The sequence below is a fragment of the Dendrobates tinctorius genome, unplaced genomic scaffold (assembly GCF_039654945.1).
Source record: "Dendrobates tinctorius isolate UK_male_01 unplaced genomic scaffold, ASM3965494v1 ptg000155l, whole genome shotgun sequence".
Lineage (NCBI taxonomy): Eukaryota > Metazoa > Chordata > Amphibia > Anura > Dendrobatidae > Dendrobates > Dendrobates tinctorius.
This window is the reverse complement of record NW_027361822.1, coordinates 5,057,004-5,077,780: the sequence shown is the minus strand read 5'-3', so window position 1 is coordinate 5,077,780 and position 20,777 is coordinate 5,057,004. Positions and strand designations below refer to the sequence as shown.

At 46.8% G+C, this 20,777-nt stretch overlaps 2 protein-coding genes across 2 annotated transcripts in view; both read left to right on the top strand.

The window, feature by feature from the left end:
* Positions 1-20,777, top strand: part of LOC141051169 (uncharacterized) — an 872,784-nt gene that overhangs the window by 831,515 nt on the left and 20,492 nt on the right. The gene's annotated exons all lie outside the window — the stretch shown is intronic.
* LOC141050996 (uncharacterized) overlaps positions 2,286-20,777 on the top strand; it is a 30,234-nt gene continuing 11,742 nt past the window's right edge. The window contains exons 1-4 of the mRNA XM_073547774.1: positions 2,286-2,480; positions 2,610-2,789; positions 2,873-2,996; positions 3,080-3,171. Of these exons, the coding sequence (XP_073403875.1) occupies positions 2,298-2,480; positions 2,610-2,789; positions 2,873-2,996; positions 3,080-3,171 (579 nt within the window). The 5' untranslated portion in view covers positions 2,286-2,297. The remainder of the gene's footprint in view (positions 2,481-2,609; positions 2,790-2,872; positions 2,997-3,079; positions 3,172-20,777) is intronic.

The window sequence follows — 20,777 nt, the reverse complement described above, 5'->3', positions numbered from 1 at the left end:
GGTCACTTATGGGGAGTGTCCACTGTTTAGGCACCTCAGGGGCTCTCAAAATGTGTCACGATACCTGCAGATCATTCTATCAAAATTTGCATTACAAAATGTCACTCCTTCCTTTCTATGCCCTGTCGTGCACCCAAACAGTAGTTTTTCACCACATATGGGGTATCTGCGTACTCAAGACAAATTGCGCAACAAATTTGGGGTCAATGTGGGAAAAATGTGGTTTTTTTGGTAATTTTCACAGCTCAATGTTATAAACTTCTGAGAAGCACCTTGGAATTCAAGGTGCTCACCACACATCTATACACATTCCGTAAGGGGTCTAGTTTGCAAAATGTGGTCACTGGTGGGGGGTTTCCACTGTATTGGCACATCATGGGCTCTCCAAACGCGACATAGCATCTGTTAATTATTCCAGCAAATTTTGCATTCAAAAAGTCAAATGGCGCTCCTTTCCTTCCGAGCCCTGGTTTTCCCCACATACTGGGTATTCGCATGCTCAGAAGAAATTGCACAACACATTTTGTGGTCCTTTTTTCCTGTTACACTTGTGTAAATAAAAAACATTGCATCTAAAGAAAAACATTTTTGAAAAAAGTTAAATGTTCATTTTTTCCTGTCACATTCTTAAAATTCCTGTGACGTTTCTGAAGGGTTAATAAACTTCTTGAATGTGGTTTTGAGCACATTGACGGGTGCAGTTTTTAAAATGGTATCACTTTAGTTTTTTTCTGTCATATAGGCCCCTCAACGTCTGTTCAAATGTGATGTGGTCCCTAAAAAAAATGGTTTTGTAAATTTTGTTGAAAAAATTAGAAATCATTGGTCAAATTTTCACCCCCATAACTTCCTAACAAAAAAAAATATGTTTCAAAAACTGCGATGATGTAAAATAGACATGTGGGAAATGTTATTTATTAACTATTTTGTGTGACATAATGCTCTGATTTGTGGGCATTAAAATGAAATGATTGAACGTTGTGTGGTGTAGTGACCACTGTGTCCGCTAGGGGGTGCTGTGTGGGTGTCCCAGGAGAGAGGATGAGTGTCAGGATGCTGAATGATCGTTATGTATCCCAAGGTAGGCGGCCTTGGGATGGAAGCTTGAATATGTGTGTTGATCAGCAGAAGTACTGCTGAGCTTTTCCTACACTGTGTCAAGGAGAGCTTTCCAGGTAGCTGGTGAGACGGGCAGAACCAGCTACCTACAAACCCACCCAGAGGTGTGTGTTTAAAAACGCCTATAGTAAAGACTATATGAGTGTGCTTGTAGGACCTGTGATGAGGTCATAGCCATGTGATCCGGTGGGCGTGGCTACGGACCATATAAGGTGGCCAGGATAGGTCACATGAGTGAATGCTTGGACCCGGTTGGTCCTTTTGGAAGGTCTCGCTGGAAGATGTGTCTGCCTTCCTGAAGTGCTTGTGTGTAATGGCTGCACGTGTCTGAGAATTCCCAGAGGAGGGAATGGACGTCTGCAGTGTGGTGAAGAAACCATGAGGTAACCTGGCCCACGGGATGAGATAACTGTGAGGCTAGAGAGCCTGCGTATTGGACATTGCATAAACCTGTGTGACTACAGGGTTAACAGAGTGGAGCTCTGTCATGGACGCTATTCTGTTTGATGTGAACTTTCTATTGCTTTGGGTTTATGATGCCTGAATAAACCGCATGGACTGTTATTGTTTTATGGAAAACCTGTGCAGAATCTGGTTATTTGGCTGCAAAGCAAGTATCCCCAACCTTAATAACAAGCGCTACCTTACAGTTGCAACATTTTTTACATTTTCACCAAATATCAGTTTTTTCACAAATAAACACAAGTCATATCGAAGAAATGTTACCATCATGAAGTACAATATGTCATGAAAACACATTCTTACAATCAGTGGGATCTGTTGAAGCGTTCCAGAGTTATTACCTCATAAATTGACACTGTATTATCATAATTGGCTTGGTCATGAAGATGTAAACAGGCATGGGGGCTGAAGGGGATAATGTTTTAAACATTATCTGTTACTGACGTCCCCGGTTCTGCCATTCCGATCTTTGCGGATGTTCCCGGCACTTTATAACTTTTTTCTTCTTGTTTTTATGAAATTCTTAATAATGATTCAGATATTTTAGATTTTTCTTTCAGAATTGTTCTGTGTTTTTGGTGCTGGATTGGAGATATTATGTGATTAATCTCTGTATGTGACAATAATCGGATTGTGTGTTATACTGGGGCCATGAATGGATGTAGTGATCACTTGAAGCCTGTAACAGCTCTGGAGATTTCTTACATGGGATCTTTATGATGTTACATCGTCATCTTCTCCCCATTCAGGTCCCTACAATATCGGATCCTCTCAGTGGAGATCTTCTATATAAGAGAATTCTCCTGAGTGACCCTACAAGGATGGATAGGGACAGGGACAAGATGGCGGAGACGATACTACACTTCACCCTAGAGATCCTCTTCCGGCTTACTGGAGAGGTGAGAGATTCTGATGATGTCACATTACATCATTCTTATCTATGGGAATAACATATGGACAGAGCTGGAGAGGTGAGGACTCTGGAAAAGTCTGTAGTGAGATTTATTAATGTGTCTCTCCATAACCAGGATTACGCAGTATTGAAAAAGACCTCAAGTGAGGGCTGTCTGGCCCCTGTGTCTGAGGGGTGGGAAAGACTCCTGAGCCCAATCACGGGGCCTCCACCTCACCCCCTTATACATGAGGACATCAATGACCAAAAGATCCTGGAACTCACCTACAAGATGATTGAGCTGCTGACTGGAGAGGTGACACTGCTGGGAATGCTGGGACATTATATAGTAACACTATGAAGGGATCAGGGATATGACGGTATCATTGTATGTGTCAGGTTCCTATAAGGTGTCAGGATGTCACTGTCTATTTCTCCATGGAGGAGTGGGAGTATTTAGAAGGACACAAAGATCTGTACAAGGACGTCATGATGGAGGTTCCCCAGCCCCTCACATCACCAGGTTATAGACAGGAATACATACACATGGCCTATAATTATCTGTATGTAATGAATGAATTCAGTCCCTGTATGTGTTTCCTCCAGTTGTGTCCAATAAGACAACACCAGAGAGATGTCACCGTCCTCTTCCACAGCACTATAAACAAGAAGATCCTGATGTTCCTCAAGATCATCAGGTAGATGGAAAGAAGGTTCCATGAAATCTCTTCTTTTATGTGTAGATGACTGTGAAGGTCTTGTGTTCAGTCTTGTTTTATCCACCAGCATTATACACTGAATGGACAATTTATTAGAGACATCTGTCTTCTCCAAATTGAAAAATTTCTATATGGAAATTAGAACCATTACCCCAGGGTGCAGCAGAAATTGAAGCAATCAGTATTCAGTGTGAATGTAAAGGTACTGGAAGTGAAGTTCGTTGGATGTCGCAGAACACAAGCAGCATGCAGGCTCGCAGGCCACAGCAGCGTGCGTACCTCTGGCGGGGCTCGCAATGATCAGAGCGAGTAAAATTATCTTTCACTGCAAGTGATAAGGACCGGACCACTATGGGAACGTCCAGGGGCAGCTCAGTCAGGATGCACTCCGATGGTAAGTCAGTCTGCAGGGAACTAGAGCATGGGGCGTTTGCAGTCGGAGCAGTGGAGAGGGAGTCAACCTTCTCCTTGTTCTCGTTTCGCCTTTCCGCCAAATCTCCCCTGTTCCCGCACTCAGTCCCTTTTATCTCCCGCACATCCCCTACTGTCCAGTGCAAAGGTCCTCTCCTCTCGGATAAATTGTCCCCCGGCAACAGTGGTGACAGTCCCGAAGGTTCCGTCCCTAAAGTGCATAGAGAACCGCTGACTCTGTTCTGGGCTCATCTTCTTACATGAATACATATTGTAAGATTGCACAATGCTAGGGCCTGGGCTAGTATTTAAACATTTAAATTGCCAAGCTAATGAGCAGCTGTTCTAATTACACTTCTATGTTTACAAGCATCATAAATGCTTGTAAATCTGTTTTATGTTTTTATATCAGTCTCTTGCGTATTAGTACACTTTGGATCAGTCTCTATGAGCATTTTACATTTTGCCACTGGGATTTTTGCCCATTCCTCAAGGCAAAACTGCTCCAGCTCCTTCAACTTAGATGATTTCCTCTGGTGAATTTCAAACTTCAAGTCTCTTCACATATTCTCAATATGATTAAGGTCTGGGCTTTAACTAGGTTACTCCAAAACATTTACACGTTTCCCTTGAAACCACTACTTTAGCAGTATGCTTTCGGTCATTGTCTTGTTGGAAGGTGAACCTCCGTCCCAGTCTCAAATACTAATAGACTGAAACAGGTTTTGTTCAGCAATATTCCTGTGTTTCCCACCATCCATCTTCCACTCGACTGAAACAATTTTCCCTGTCCCTGCTGCTGAAAATCATCTCCACAGCAAGATGCGGCCACCACCATGTTTCACTGTGAGGATGATGTTCTTGGGGTAATAATCTATTTTGGTTTGGTGCCAAACATAGCATTTACCTGGGTAGCTAAAAAGTTCCATTTTGGTTTCATCTGACCACAACACCTGCCTCCATACATTTGGGGAGTCTCCCATATGTCTTTTGGCAAATTCAAAATAAACCTTAAAATTTTTGTGTGTGAGTAAAGGCTTTTCTATGCTCAGTCTACTAGAAAAGGCCGGTGAAAAAGGCCGGTGAGTCTGACTTCTATACCAGGAAAGATCTTTGAACAAATTATTAAACAACATGTATGTCAATACCTGGATAAGAATGAAGTGATTAAACAGAGTCAGCATGGGTTTGTAACTAATAAGTCATGTCAGACTAACTTAATTTCCTTCTATGACGGTATCACTGATTGGGTGGATCAAGGAAATGCTGTAGATATAGTATATCTTGACTTCAGCAAAGCATTTGACAAAGTCTCTCATACAATCCTTATTGAAAAAATGATTAAGTATGGAATGGACAAGGCAACTGTTAGGTGGATTCATAACTGGCTTAGTGATCGGACCCAAAGAGTGGTCGTAAATGGCTGCACATCCAGTTGGAAGAATGTCTCAAGTGGGGTACCACAGGGCTCTGTCCTGGGCCCTGTATTGTTCAACATCTTTATCAACGATTTAGATGAAGGCATTGAGGGTAAACTGATTAAATTTGCTGATGACACAAAGCTAGGAGGGATAGCTAATACTAGAGAAGAGAGAGAGAGGATTCAAAAAGATTTAAATAAACTGGAGAAGTGGGCAGCAACAAACAGAATGGTTTTTAACAGGGAGAAATGCAAAGTACTACATCTGGGCAATAAAAATGGAAAAAGCATATATAGAATGGGAGGAATAGGGCTAAGTGACAGCACATGTGAAAAAGACTTGGGTATACTAATAGATCACAGACTGAATATGAGTCAACAGTGTGATGCAGCAGCAAAAAAGGCAAATGCAATTCTAGGATGTATTAACAGAAGCATACAGTCTAGATCACGTGAAGTCATTATTTCCCTCTACTCCTCTTTGGTCAGACCTCATCTGGAATATTGTGTCCAGTTTTGGGCACCACATTTTAAAAAAGACATCAACAAACTGGAGCAAGTTCAGAAAAGAGCGACCAGAATGGTGACCGGTCTGCAAACCCTGTCTTATGAGGAAAGGTTGCAGGATTTGGGAATGTTTAGTTTGCAAAAGAGAAGACTGAGAGGAGACTTAATAGCTGTCTACAAATATCTAAAGGGCTGTCACATTGTAGAAGGATCAACTTTATTCTCATTTGCACAAGGAAAGACTAGAAGCAATGGGATGAAACTGAATGGGAGGAGACACAGATTAGATATTAGAAAAAACTTTTTGACAGTTAGAGTGATCAATGAGTGGAACAGGCTGCCACGAGAAGTGGTGAGTTCTCCTTCAATGGAAGTCTTCAAACAGAGGCTGGACAGACATCTGACTGGGATGATTTAGCGAATCCTGCTTTGAGCAGGGGGTTGGACCAGATGGCCCAGGAGGTCCCTTCCAACTCTACGATTCTATGATTCTATGATTCTATGAAAAGCTACCTTTATGGAGTGTGTGAGCAGATTGCAGGATGCAGTAATGAACAGGAGACAGAGCAAGGGTTAATGTATTTTTACTTTAACAGGTATGTACTCAACGCAGGGAGATATAGGGTTTAACGGGTATAGTGTAGGTAAATAAGGGTATGCAGTTTGGACTAAATCGGGGCAATGACGGTAGCAGTTCTTACGGTGACACTTATCCGTTCTGACGACTTCCAGACTGTAGAGTCCAAGAAACAAGCGTTGGTGCCAACAACTGTCAGCACGGGATTAATCCGGTGTAATGCTGAAGACAACGACGAGCTGTTTCCTTCCAGTAGCGGTGAATCTCTGGTGTCTCGTGCGGGATCCTCAGTCCAGCGGGTGTTGCGGAGCGTAAAGCATAGGCCACAGCAATGTCGGAGCCCAACATGGCCCGACAAATATGAATCGGGGGTCAGGATTCAGATCACGGTCACACACCCGATACTTCTTAGGTGGCATGCGCACAGTACTCACGAGCCCGGAGCGTTTGGCACCTTGATTTGTGGGGGCCAATGGGCACACAGTGTTTCTCAGTTCACAGTCTCTGAGGGTGGCAGCGGGGATGCTGGAGTGCGGGCCTGCGCTGATATGGTGCTCGAGGGATAGAGCGCTCAACTCCCCCTGCTGCCCGCTGTCAGTTCCCGCCAAGTCTGCCCGCTTCCGCACGCGCTATCCCTTTTTAGTCTCAGACACACCCCCTGCTGCTAAGTGCAAAGGTTGATTCCGACAACAGAGTAGACAGACCCGATAGTTCTGGAGCCATCACAAGAAAGGTACCCCCAGCCCTGTTCTGCTTACAAGTGTACGGTTTATTGTGGTCGCATGGACAGATTCTCCACTGTTTGATTGGGAACTCTGCAGCTCCTTCAGGGTTGCCTTGGGTTTCTGTGCTGCTTCTCTGATTAATGCCCTCTTTGCCGGAGCTAAGAGTTTTGGTGGGCGGCCCTCTCTTGCCAGTTGTTTTGTGGTACTATGTTCCATTTAATGATAATGGATTTGATGGTGCTTCGGGGGATTATCAGTATGGGATTTTTTTTATAACCCAACCCTAACTTGTACTTCTCAAAACAATTTTGTCTTGGCTTGTTTGGAGATCTCCAAGTCCTTGATCTTCATTGTGTTGTTTGGTTAGTGGTGCCTCTTGCTTAACCCCTTCACAACCTTAGACATATCCATACGTCCAGGTCGGTAAGTACTTACTGATTTGGATGTATTGATAAGTCAATGCGATTTTGTGCTACAGGAGCGGTCGATGACTAGTGGTAAGTGAATCTCACAGCTGACACCTGGCACTCACTGCCAGGACCGGTACCCGCACCATTCCTAGAAGTTTAGCCCCCTAAATGTGCAATCCATATCGATCTTAACATTTAAATGGCAGAGGGAGGGAGCCCCATTGGCCTTTGATCAGCATCCCCAGGACTTCATCGCGGTGGCCCATTCGTTGCCATGATGACCCAATGTCAACATGACGACATCTGTGTTACCATACTTTAGCAAGTTAGTTAGATCATGCACAGTGCATGATCTAACTAAAATGTGTAATTGCAGCACTGACAGTTACAAAGCATAGCAATGCTCTTGCATTGCAATGATTTATAACTACGATCAGAGTGCTGAAAGTCAAAGTACCATTGTAGGACTAAGTAAAAAAAGAGTAAAAAAGTTGTAAAAATATTAAAAAAAATCAGAAAATAATTATATATATATATATATATATATATATATATATATATATATATATATATATATATATTTCCCATAAATATATATTTTTATGGAAAAAAAAAACAAAAAAGTACACATATTTGGTATCGCCCTGCCAGAACGACCTGCTCTTTAAAAATGTCACAATATTAACCTCTGAGTGAACACCGCAAAAAAAATTTAAAAAAAACTAATGCTTTAGCATCATACTGCTGAACAAAAAGTGGAATAAAACGTGATCAAAAACACAATTGTAAATAAAAATGGTATAGTTGAAAACATCATCTTGTCCTGCCAAAAAAGCCATCATACAGCTTCATTAGCGGAAAAATAAAAAAGTGCAAGTATGCAAAAATAATTATTTTTTCTATAAAATAGTTTTTATTGTGTAAAATTGTGGAATCGCACTGACCTGAAGAATAAAGTTTTCTCATTTTTACCGCACGAGGAATGGCGTAAAAAAAATAAAACCAATTCTTCATCTGCTGTTGATTTGTTCATTCTGCATCCCAAAGATCGCAGTAAGGCTCGGCTCACATTTATCCTGCACTCTGTGCTGAGCGCTTACACCGAAATTTCCATGTAAATCTCTGAGATACGTAATTGAAACTGTTCCCTCGGTGGAAGATTCCCTATAATGAGGCAGATGGAGGCACTGTGGACACTGTCTGGCCTGTCATCTAGCGGTGTCCGTCTTTTTATGCGTGCATAAAAGCACAGTCGGCCTCAGTTTTGTGCACTTCTGAAAAGGACACAGCTGAATGCAGTAACTCTGTTGCCTTGTTATAGTGAATGGATCCTTCTGGGTTTTATCTGAATTATGACACTTGGAGATTTAGATGGAAACCCTGAAGTGCTCAGTGTAAAACACTGGATAAATGTGATACAAAATACTATGTAAAATGTTCCTAACAAAATCTTTAAATCAATCCACAACAAAGCCCCTACTTATGTACTTCATCTATCAATGAAATTATAGAGGACTTCCACATTACTGGTAGCATAAAGGCTCTGGAAAAGTGAAATGCGCTCCCAAATCCAAATGCTCCCTTCTTTTCTGAGCCCCACAGTGTGCGTAAACCACATTTAGAGTCCACATGTTTGGCATTTCTGTAGCAATGAGAGCCCGCCTAATTTATGAATGCGTGCCTCTAGAAGCAAGAGCTGTGCACTACAACATACTGGGCACTACAACGGCATTTTCACTCAGCAACATCCACTGCTGCTTGTTTCTGGAAAACTCCCATGGAGTCAAAATCGTCACTACATCTGTAGATAAATTTCCAAAGTGGTATAATTTCTAAAATGGGATCCATTGTGTAAGGATTCTGCTTTTCTAGCATTTAGGGGCTCTGAACATGGAGTCCACAAACTATTCTATAAAAATCTGCAAGAGACAAATAGTTCTCTGTCCCTCTTGAGTGTTGCCATATGGCTAAGCAGTTCTGTACAGCCACATATAGGGTCCTTCTTCATTCAGCAGACATTGTGTGACAAATTTTGTTGTCATTTTTATCCTTTTTCCTGTGTGAAAATGTAAAATCTGGGGCTAAAATGAAATTTTGGTAGCAAAAATGTACCAATGGTATAAAATTCTGTAACACACCTATGGAGTCAATATGATCACTGCACCCTTAGATTAATTCATCAAGAGGTGCAGTTTGTAAAAAGGAGTCAGTTATGAAGTATTCTGCTGTTCTGGCACCTCAGGGGCTCTCGCAGTGGGTCATGGCACCCGCAAACAATAACAGCCAAATCTGCACTATAATATGGCGCTCCTTCCCTTCTGAGCGTTGCACTCTATCTGAAAATTATTTCCTGATTGCATGTAGGGTATTGGCACACTCAGGAAAATTTTTGCAACAAACTGAGTTCCTTTTTTTTCCTATTAGCCCTTATAAAAATTAAAAACTAAAACAACGTTTTAGTGGTAAAAATGTAATTATTCTTTCTTCACTACCCAGTGGTATAAAATTTTGTTAGATACATGTAGCGTCAATATGATCATTGAACTCCTATAGGAATTCATTGAGGGCTGTATTTTGTAAAATGAGGTCATATATGGGGGGGAGGGTTCTGCTGTTCCGACACCTCAGAAGCTCTGTCAATTTGACATAGCAGCCTCAAACTATTCCAGCAAAATCTGAACTTCAACATGGCCCTTCTTCCCCACTGAGCTTTGCACTGTGCCTCAAATGTAGTTTTCTACCACATATGGGATATTGATGTACTCAATAAAAATTGCACTACAAATTTTGTGGTCCATTTTCTCCTGCTATCCTTGTGATAATGAATACATTTTAGGGCTAAAACATTTGGTGGGGAATTTATTTTTTCATTTTCACAGATCAAGGTTGTAAACTTCTGTGAAGCACTTGGAGGTTCAAGGTGTTTCACCACACTTCTAGATACACTCTTTCAGGGTTCTAATTTCCAAAATGGGGTCACTTGTGCAGGCTTTCCTCTGTTTAGGCACATCAAGGGCTCTTCAAACATGATATGGCATAAAAGTCTGCGTTCCAAAATGTCACACCTTCCAGTGGTCGGCGCTCATAGCAAGTCAGCAATTCTGCTACATACAGGCAAATCTGATCATCGCCTGTATGTAGCAGAGCCGATCGGGTTATGGCAGCTTATAGTCTCCCTTGGAGTCTACTGAAGCATGCTAAACGTAAAAAAAAATGTTTTTAAAAATATATTAAAAACATATAAAAGTTCAAATCACCCCCTTTTGCCCCATTCAATATAAAACATACACATATTTGGTATCGCCATGTTCAGAATTGCCCCATCTATCAATATAAAAAAATTAATCTAGACGGTAAACGGCGTAGAGAACAAAAAAGTCAAACCTCCAGAATTACGCTTTTTGGTCACTGCAATATTGCATTAAAATGCAATAATGGGCGATCAAAAGATTGTATATACACCAAAATGGTATCAATAAAACCATCAACTCAGCACTAGAGTTGAGCGATACCAGCCGATACTTGAAAATATCGGATCGGAATGGATCGGCCGATCTTAAAAAAAAAAAAAAGTATCGGTATCGCCGATTCCGATACCAGGAACCAATGCAAGTCAATGGGGCCAAAATATCGGAATTAAAAAAAACCCTTTCTTTCCTTGTAGGTTAATTCTACATGAAGAAAAACAACTAAGAATAATGTAGAATGTATTGTGGGAGGTGGAGGAGACATTAAAGCCATAGAGGTTTAGCCCAATCAAATGGAATAGCAGGAATTAAACTTTTTTTTTTAAAGACGTTAGGAGTTACAAAGATATTGACTATGTTAGCCTCATTTATATTTTGCCAGACATGTATGTCTTCTTCTTTCTTCTTTCTTCTTCTTTCTTATTCTTCTTCCTTTTTTTACCTTCTTCTTCTTATTATTATTCCTTTTTTTACATTCTTCTTCTTCCTTTTTTTAAATTCTTCTACTTCCTTTTTTTACATTCTTCTTCTTCTTCCTTTTCTTACATTCTTCATATTCTTCTTATTCAACAATTATTATTCTACATATTCAACTTCTTCATCTTCTTCCTATTCTTCTTCATCATATTCTTGTTTGTGTCAAGCATTCCTGTAGTTGTTATCTAGAAAAGTTAGAAGTTTACACCTTCCGTTCTGCCTGTCACAAAAGATTTACAACAGGATTTGTCCGCGTTCAGTTTGGCCTGCAGCAGCAGGCCTTTTCCAGGGGCACCACGAGGAGGAACGGACTCACCCCCATACACTGCTTAGTCTTCTTCTGCTTATAAATAAGATAATATCATTTGCTCAGAGTATTAGTCTTATGCTTAATGTTCTTCTGCTTTGTTTTTTTATGCTTCTTTGTCTTCTCTCTCTTGTTGTTCTGCATCTTGGTGGTTGTCTTCCTGTTCTTTGTCCTCTTGAACCAGCTGACGGTACTGGCACCCGGAGGGGCAGCAGAAGGAACAAGAGCCAATGGCACTACCGAGGACCAGCTGACGGTGCTGGAACCCGGTTACTAAGCAGGAGGTACCTGTGCTACAAAGCACTACCAAGGACCAGCAGACGTTGCCGGAACTCGGATACCGAGATGGAGGCACCTAGGCCAAAGGCTCTGACGAGAACCAGCTGACGGTGCTGGAACCCGGAGGGGTAGCATAAGCTGCAAGAGCAAATGGAAATAGCGAGGACCAGCTGACAGTGCTGGCACCCGGAGGGGCAGCAGAAGGAATAAGAGCCAATGGCACAACCGAGGACCAGCTGACGGTGCTGGAACCCGGTTACTAAGCAGGAGGTACCTGTGCTACAAAGCACTACCAAGGACCAGCAGACGTTGCTGGAACTCGGATACCGAGATGGAGGCACCTAGGCCAAAGGCTCTGACGAGAACCAGCTGACGGTGCTGGAACCCGGAGGGGTAGCATAAGCTGCAAGAGCAAATGGAAATAGCGAGGACCAGCTGACAGTGCTGGCACCCGGAGGGGCAGCAGAAGGAATAAGAGCCAATGGCACAACCGAGGACCAGCTGACGGTGCTGGAACCCGGTTACTAAGCAGGAGGTACCTGTGCTACAAAGCACTACCAAGGACCAGCAGACGTTGCCGGAACTCGGATACCGAGATGGAGGCACCTAGGTCAAAGGCTCTGACGAGAACCAGCTGACGGTGCTTGAACCCGGAGGGGTAGCATAAGCTGCAAGAGCAAATGGAAATAGCGAGGACCAGCTGACAGTGCTGGCACCCGGAGGGGCAGCAGAAGGAATAAGAGCCAATGGCACAACCGAGGACCAGCTGACGGTGCTGGAACCCGGTTACTAAGCAGGAGGTACCTGTGCTACAAAGCACTACCAAGGACCAGCAGACGTTGCCGGAACTCAGATACCGAGATGGAGGCACCTAGGCCAAAGGCTCTGACGAGAACCAGCTGACGGTGCTGGAACCCGGAGGGGTAGCATAAGCTGCAAGAGCAAATGGAAATAGCGAGGACCAGCTGACAGTGCTGGCACCCGGAGGGGCAGCAGAAGGAATAAGAGCCAATGGCACAACCGAGGACCAGCTGACGGTGCTGGAACCCGGTTACTAAGCAGGAGGTACCTGTGCTACAAAGCACTACCAAGGACCAGCAGACGTTGCCGGAACTCGGATACCGAGATGGAGGCACCTAGGCCAAAGGCTCTGACGAGAACCAGCTGACGGTGCTGGAACCCGGAGGGGTAGCATAAGCTGCAAGAGCAAATGGAAATAGCGAGGACCAGCTGACAGTGCTGGCACCCGGAGGGGCAGCAGAAGGAATAAGAGCCAATGGCACAACCGAGGACCAGCTGACGGTGCTGGAACCCGGTTACTAAGCAGGAGGTACCTGTGCTACAAAGCACTACCAAGGACCAGCAGACGTTGCCGGAACTCGGATACCGAGATGGAGGCACCTAGGCCAAAGGCTCTGACGAGAACCAGCTGACGGTGCTGGAACCCGGAGGGGTAGCATAAGCTGCAAGAGCAAATGGAAATAGCGAGGACCAGCTGACGGTGCTGGAACCCGGTTACTAAGCAGGAGGTACCTGTGCTACAAAGCACTACCAAGGACCAGCAGACGTTGCCGGAACTCGGATACCGAGATGGAGGCACCTAGGCCAAAGGCTCTGACGAGAACCAGCTGACGGTGCTGGAACCCGGAGGGGTAGCATAAGCTGCAAGAGCAAATGGAAATAGCGAGGACCAGCTGACAGTGCTGGCACCCGGAGGGGCAGCAGAAGGAATAAGAGCCAATGGCACAACCGAGGACCAGCTGACGGTGCTGGAACCCGGTTACTAAGCAGGAGGTACCTGTGCTACAAAGCACTACCAAGGACCAGCAGACGTTGCCGGAACTCGGATACCGAGATGGAGGCACCTAGGCCAAAGGCTCTGACGAGAACCAGCTGACGGTGCTGGAACCCGGAGGGGTAGCATAAGCTGCAAGAGCAAATGGAAATAGCAAGGACCAGCTGACAGTGCTGGCACCCGGAGGGGCAGCAGAAGGAATAAGAGCCAATGGCACAACCGAGGACCAGCTGACGGTGCTAGAACCCGGTTACTAAGCAGGAGGTACCTGTGCTACAAAGCACTACCAAGGACCAGCAGACGTTGCCGGAACTCGGATACCGAGATGGAGGCACCTAGGCCAAAGGCTCTGACGAGAACCAGCTGACGGTGCTGGAACCCGGAGGGGTAGCATAAGCTGCAAGAGCAAATGGAAATAGCGAGGACCAGCTGACAGTGCTGGCACCCGGAGGGGCAGCAGAAGGAATAAGAGCCAATGGCACAACCGAGGACCAGCTGACGGTGCTGGAACCCGGTTACTAAGCAGGAGGTACCTGTGCTACAAAGCACTACCAAGGACCAGCAGACGTTGCCGGAACTCGGATACCGAGATGGAGGCACCTAGGCCAAAGGCTCTGACGAGAACCAGCTGACGGTGCTGGAACCCGGAGGGGCAGCTGAAGTTACCCCTGAAAAGCAAAGTTGGCATGCCGCAAGCTGGCCGCAGTTACCGAATCACACAGTCCTACAGGGGGTGCTTGTCCTACTGGCACTACGGAACAAGCCTTTCTTACCAGAACCCGCAGTCCACATAGGAAGCACCTAAACTGCTGGCACCCTAGCCTCGGCTAAGCCAACCGCAACACAACATGGCAACTTGGGGTGGCAAACTGACATTGACACTTCCCGGAAACAGCAGGCAGGGCTGGAACCAAGCTGGGCAGGAGGGAGTACCCGTGCCAAAGTCAGTTATGAGCAGCAACTGGCGATGTTGGAGCCCAGGGACAAGCACTTAGCAGGCTGAGGCCTGATGTGCTGTCAATTGGGAGGCAGCAGGACAGATTGCCATCAAAACAGCAGGGGAACAGCTGACGTTACTGAACCCCACAAACACAGGAGCTAGTGTTTTACTCTGTGAAGACGGCACTTCCGAGCAACAACTGGCTGTGTTGAAGCCCAGGGACAAGCACGGAGCAGGCTGAGGCTGCATTGAAGAAATTTTAAGATCGGTTGTAGACTTCTACTAATTTTAACCAACCTCCACTTAGTCCTGTGGCTTCACTGATATTCGTATTTCCCCTGTCCTCCAACCCCGCCAGTTACAGCTCCGAAGTGGCGTCTGCACAATCCACACTTGTTCCTGTGTTACAGGTGTTCAGTCCGGTCAGTTAATCCCCTGATGTGTGTCCGGCAATGTCGCCTGCTCTGTCCACATTCCCATAACTAGTAGGGGAACAGCTGGCAGTGCTGAACCCCACTAACACTCGAACGAATGTGTTTGGCTCTGTGGAGATGACACTTCTGAACACCAACTGACGCTGTTGGAGCCCAGGATTAGGCGAGGAGCAGGCTGGGGCCTGTTGCTTTTGGCAGGTGAAGGCAGCAGGAGACTTGCCATCTCCACAGCAGGGGAACAGCTGGCAGTGCTGAACCCCACTAACACTCGAACGAATGTGTTTGGCTCTGTGGAGACGACACTTCTGAACACCAACTGACGCTGTTGGAGCCCAGGATTAGGCGAGGAGCAGGCTGGGGCCTGTTGCTTTTGGCAGGTGAAGGCAGCAGGAGACTTGCCATCTCCACAGCAGGGGAACAGCTGCAGGGCTGAACCCCACTAACACTTGAACGAATGTGTTTGGCTCTGTGGAGACGACACTTCTGAACACCAACTGACGCTGTTGGAGCCCAGGATTAGGCGAGGAGCAGGCTGGGGCCTGTTGCTTTTGGCAGGTGAAGGCAGCAGGAGACTTGCCATCTCCACAGCAGGGGAACAGCTGGCAGTGCTGAACCCCACTAACACTTGAACGAATGTGTTTGGCTCTGTGGAGACGACACTTCTGAACACCAACTGACGCTGATGGAGCCCAGGATTAGGCGAGGAGCAGGCTGGGGCCTGTTGCTTTTGGCAGGTGAAGGCAGCAGGAGACTTGCCATCTCCACAGCAGGGGAACAGCTGGCAGTGCTGAACCCCACTAACACTTGAACGAATGTGTTTGGCTCTGTGGAGACGACACTTCTGAACACCAACTGACGCTGTTGGAGCCCAGGATTAGGCGAGGAGCAGGCTGGGGCCTGTTGCTTTTGGCAGGTGAAGGCAGCAGGAGACTTGCCATCTCCACAGCAGGGGAACAGCTGGCAGTGCTGAACCCCACTAACACTTGAACGAATGTGTTTGGCTCTGTGGAGACGACACTTCTGAACACCAACTGACACTGTTGGAGCCCAGGATTACGCATGCCGCATGCAGAGGCCAATGGGCAGCGGTTTTTATGGAGGTTGTTGACTACTACTGATTCTAACCATGCTCCACTTAGGCCTCTGGCTCCACTGTCTCTACTATTTACCCTGGCCTCCAACCCCGCCAGCTACATCTCTGAAGTGGCTTCAGCACAATCTACACTTGTTCCTGTGTTACTGGTGCTCAGTCCCGTCAGTTGATCCCCTGATGTTTGTCCGGCAAGTTCGCCAGCTCTGTCCTCATTCCCACTACTGGTTATGGAAATGTGGACAGAGCAGGAGACCTTGCCGGACACACATCAGGGGATAAACTGATGGGACTGAGCCACAGGAACACAGGAACAAGTGTAGATTGTGCTGACGCCACTTCAGAGATGTAGATGGCGGGGTTGGAGGTCAGGGGAAATAGTAGAGACAGTGGAGCCAGAGACCTAAGTTGGGCACGGTTAAAAATCAGTAGTGGTTTGAATGTTGATGGAGCTGGTGACTTTGCCGTCCACACAGCAGGGGATCAGCTGGCGTTACTGAACCCCACTAACACAGGAGCTAGTGTGTTTCTCTGTGCAGACGACACATCTGAGCGACAACTGGCTGTGTTGAAGCACAGGGATTATAGTTCAGGTGGTAGAAAAATGAACACACCAGCAGACCTGGATACAGTTGCCAACCACTAATTTAGTGTGTAAGAGGAATGGCAAAGTCTTTGGAGATCCAGGCCTTGTTCATTTTCAGAAAAGTCAGCCGGTCAACATTATCGGAAGATAGTCGCGTGCGACGGTCTGTTAGTACACCACCTGCGGCACTAAAGACACGTTCCGATAATACACTGGCAGCAGGGCAAGCCAGCACCTCCAATGCATACTGGCTAAGCTCTGGCCATGTATCCAGCTTAGAGACCCAAAACTTGAAGGGGGAAGAGCCATCTGGGAGTACAGTGACAGGGCAAGACATGTAGTCTGACACCATCTGACGGAAGCGTTGCCTCCTGCTGACTCGAGGCGTCGCTGATGGTGTAGACAATTGTGGTGGACACACAAAACTTTGCCACATTTGGGCCATAGTGGTCTTGCCTTGTGCTGCGGCGCTGCCTCTGCTCCCTCTTGGTGCAGAGTTTCCTCCACTGCCTCGACGCACAGAGCTGCTTTGTAAAGCACTAGCAACAATGCTGTCGGGTGGAATGGAAAACATTATGGACTGCACCAGTGACTCTTCGTACTCCCGCAGTTTACGCTCCCGGTTCAACGTTGGTATGAGCCTTTGTACGCTGTCCCGGTAGCGAGGATCTAGGAGGGTGTACACCCAATAATCAGCCGAGACGAGAATGTGGGCGATGCGGCGGTCGTTTCTCAGGCACTGCAGCATGAAATCAACCATGTGCTGCAGACTCCCAACTGCCAAAGAACCGCTGTCCCCTGTTTGAGGCGTGACCTCGGCCTGCTCTGCATCACCCCACCCTCGCTGTACATACTGAGTAGAGGTTTGTGTACCTCCCTCCTCTGGAGAGATGTCTTCCTCCTCCATCGACTCCTCCTCATCCTCCTCACAAAGTGTCCCCTGCCTAGGCCTTTGTGAGGAAACACGTAGCGCAGACTGTCCAGAAGCAGATGGCATTTGGGACTCCTCATCCTCCACCTCTTCCGAAACCTCATCCCTTAGTGCTTGCAGTGTTTGTTGAAGCAGGCAGATAAGGGGGACAGTCATGCTGACTAGTGCATCATCTGCACTCGCCATCCGCGTGGATTCATCGAAGGCACGCAAAACGAGGCAGATGTCCTTCATAGAGGCCCACTCAATGGTGCTGAAGTGTGAACGGCGCACAGTGCGACTTGTTTGCGCCTGATGCAGCTGGTACTCCATGACTGCTGCCTGCTGCTCACACAACCGCTCCAACATATGTAACGTTGAATTCCACCGGGTGGGTAGGTCACATATGATGCGATGTTCCGGAAGGCCAAATCTTGCCGTGCTGGAACGCCGCAAGTGAGCGCACTCTATGCGGACTTTGTGCAACAGTGCATCAAGATCCAGATAGTCCCTCAGAAAGCTCTGCACGACCAAGTTAAGCACATGTGCCAGACATGGGATGTGTGTGAGGTTGCCTAGGCCAAGAGCTGCCACCAGATTTCGGCCATTGTCACACACTACCAAGCCCGGCTGGAGATTCGCTGGCCCAAACCACACATCGCTCTCCAGCTTGATAGCATTCCAGAGCTCCTGCGCTGTGTGGCTTCGATTCCCCAAAGAAATTAATTTAAGTACAGCCTGTTGACGTTTGGCCACGGCTGTGCTCATATCGGTCGTAACAGGCTCCTGCTCTGCTGTTTCTGAGGAATTTGAGTAGGAGGAGGAGTCTATGTGTACAGACTGGAGTCCTGCAATCCGTGGCGTTGGAAGAACACGTACAGCGCCACTCTCCAGATCTGTACCCAGCTCCACAACATTGACCCAGTGGGCAGTGAGGGAAAGGTATCGTCCCTGTCCATGGTTACTGGTCCACGCATCGGTGGTCAGGTGGACCTTGCTACTAACGGCGTTTAGTAGCGCATGTTTTATTTTGCCCTCAACATGTTTCTGCAGGGCAGGGACGGCTCGCCTGCTGAAATAAAAGCGGCTGGGCACGTTGTATTGGGGGACTGCCAATGCCATTAAGTCCCGGAAGGTGTCAGTGTCCACCAGCCTGAATGACAGCATTTCAACTGCCAGAAGTTTGGCAATGCCAGCATTCAGAGACTGTGCTCGGGGATGGTTTGCCGAGTAAGGGCACCTTTTATCCCATGCCTGTGCTACCGATGGCTGTGATGGATGGGAACGTGCTGCTATGGGTGGAATCTGACAGGGTCTCCGGACAACAGTGGCAGAGGTTCTTCCTTGGCGATCCTGTGAGGAAGCCGAACCAGCAGTGTGTGAGCTGGAGGAAGAGGCCCCAACACGAACTGAAGAGGTGGTAGGTGGTGCTGTACATTGGCCTACGTCTTCAGGGTGTCTCTGCAACTCCAACTCGTGCTTGGTGCGCACATGTTTCCACATATTTGTGGTATTGAGGTTGCTGACATTTCTCCCTCTTTTGACTATCTGATGACACAGCTTGCATTTGACAAAGCAAATGTCATCTGCAACTGTGTCAAAAAAGGACCACGCACTGCAACTCTTGGGAGCGCCCGTTTTGCCTTTGGAGTGAGGAATGCTCCTAACGGGTGCCGAAGTGGAGGGTACAGGCAACCAAGTCTTCCCCCTCCCTCTGCCTCCTGTTTTGGCCGGTAGGGGAATCTCTTCCTCCGAGCTGCTCCCACCACCTTCCTGTTCCTCACGCCATGATGAGTCAAGGACCTCATCATCTTCCCTCCCCTCTACAAACAGCTGCTTCTCCGGGGTTGTCTCGCCAGCACCGTACGCACCAGAAAGTGGCAACTGAGTCTCGTCATCATCTGATGCGTACTGGGGTGTGCTGACCATAGGCACTGGCCCACTCGCCTCTTCAGATTCAGAGGGACAAAGAAGTTGCGCATCACTGCATACTCCCTCTTCTTCACATTCAGGAATGCTGCTTGGCTGGCCCCCTCTTTCCAAGCCAACAGATTCCGAGAACAGAAGTAGAGACTGTGATGGCTCCTGTCCATGTCTCTCTGACTGCCTGGGCACTTTGGCAGGTGGTGAAGAGACAGATGGTTGCTCTTCGGTGCTCTGGTCCTGAGAGGCTGTGGAAGTAATTGAAGTTGATGCGTTAGCTGCCATCCATCCGACAACGGCTTCAATTTGTTCCTCCCGCAGCAGTGGGGTACGTTGAGGTCCTACAAAGCTGCGCATAAAGGACTGTTGCCTGCTAAAACTGGGGGATGCTGATCCACTGGTGCCCGCAGCAGGCCCAGAATCCCCACGTCCTCTCCCTGCAGAATCCCCACGTCCTCTCCCTGCAGAATCCCCACGTCCTCTCCCTGCTGAAACTCCACGCCCACACCCACGCGCCTTACTCCCTGCCTTCTTCATCTTGCCAGACTGCTTAAGATAGGCAGAAAAGTACAAAGGGGGGCCTTAGTGTGCTTATTCCTGAACAGCTGGTTACAAGTACAAGAAACACTAATTTTATGAAGTGTGTGTGTGTGGACTACACTTTAATAGGAGCTGATGTGGCCTACACAAGTTCCAAATGTAGTGTTTGGTGAACTTTTTTTGTGGTTTCTTTGTTGGAAACAAACTCAAAGTATGTGAACAAAGAATTGAAACTGATAGTATCACCAACTTTTTGGAGCTATTACAATGCAGGCAGGTAACCTACAATGCAAAAGATGAGGCTCCAAAAAAATTGGGTAATACTAATCTGGCTGCGCCGGCAGGGCACAAGCCAGAAAAAAAGGCTCCTCTATCTACTCCTATATAGTGTTTGCAACCAACCAATGTTGATGGATACGGATGGATGCACACTAATAGGAGAAGAAAAAATGAGCTGCACTCAAAGACAAATATGTGTGAGGCAGTGACGCACGTTGAGCGTCCTACAACCAGACGTAGCTGCAGGACACTCTACTCTGCGTGAGCTGCACTCACACACAGTCAGAGACCTCTCAGACAGCCGTGAACAGTGCAGCTAAGTGGGCACTGGCACTGACAGGCTGCAGAAAGGCTCCGCGGTGTACTCCTATATAGTGTTTGCAACCACCGTAGATGGAGACGGATGGATGCACACTAATAGAAGAAAAAATGAGCTGCAATGAAATAAAAATGTGTGAGGCACTGACGCACGCTGAGCGTCCTACAACCAGACGTAGCTGCAGAACAC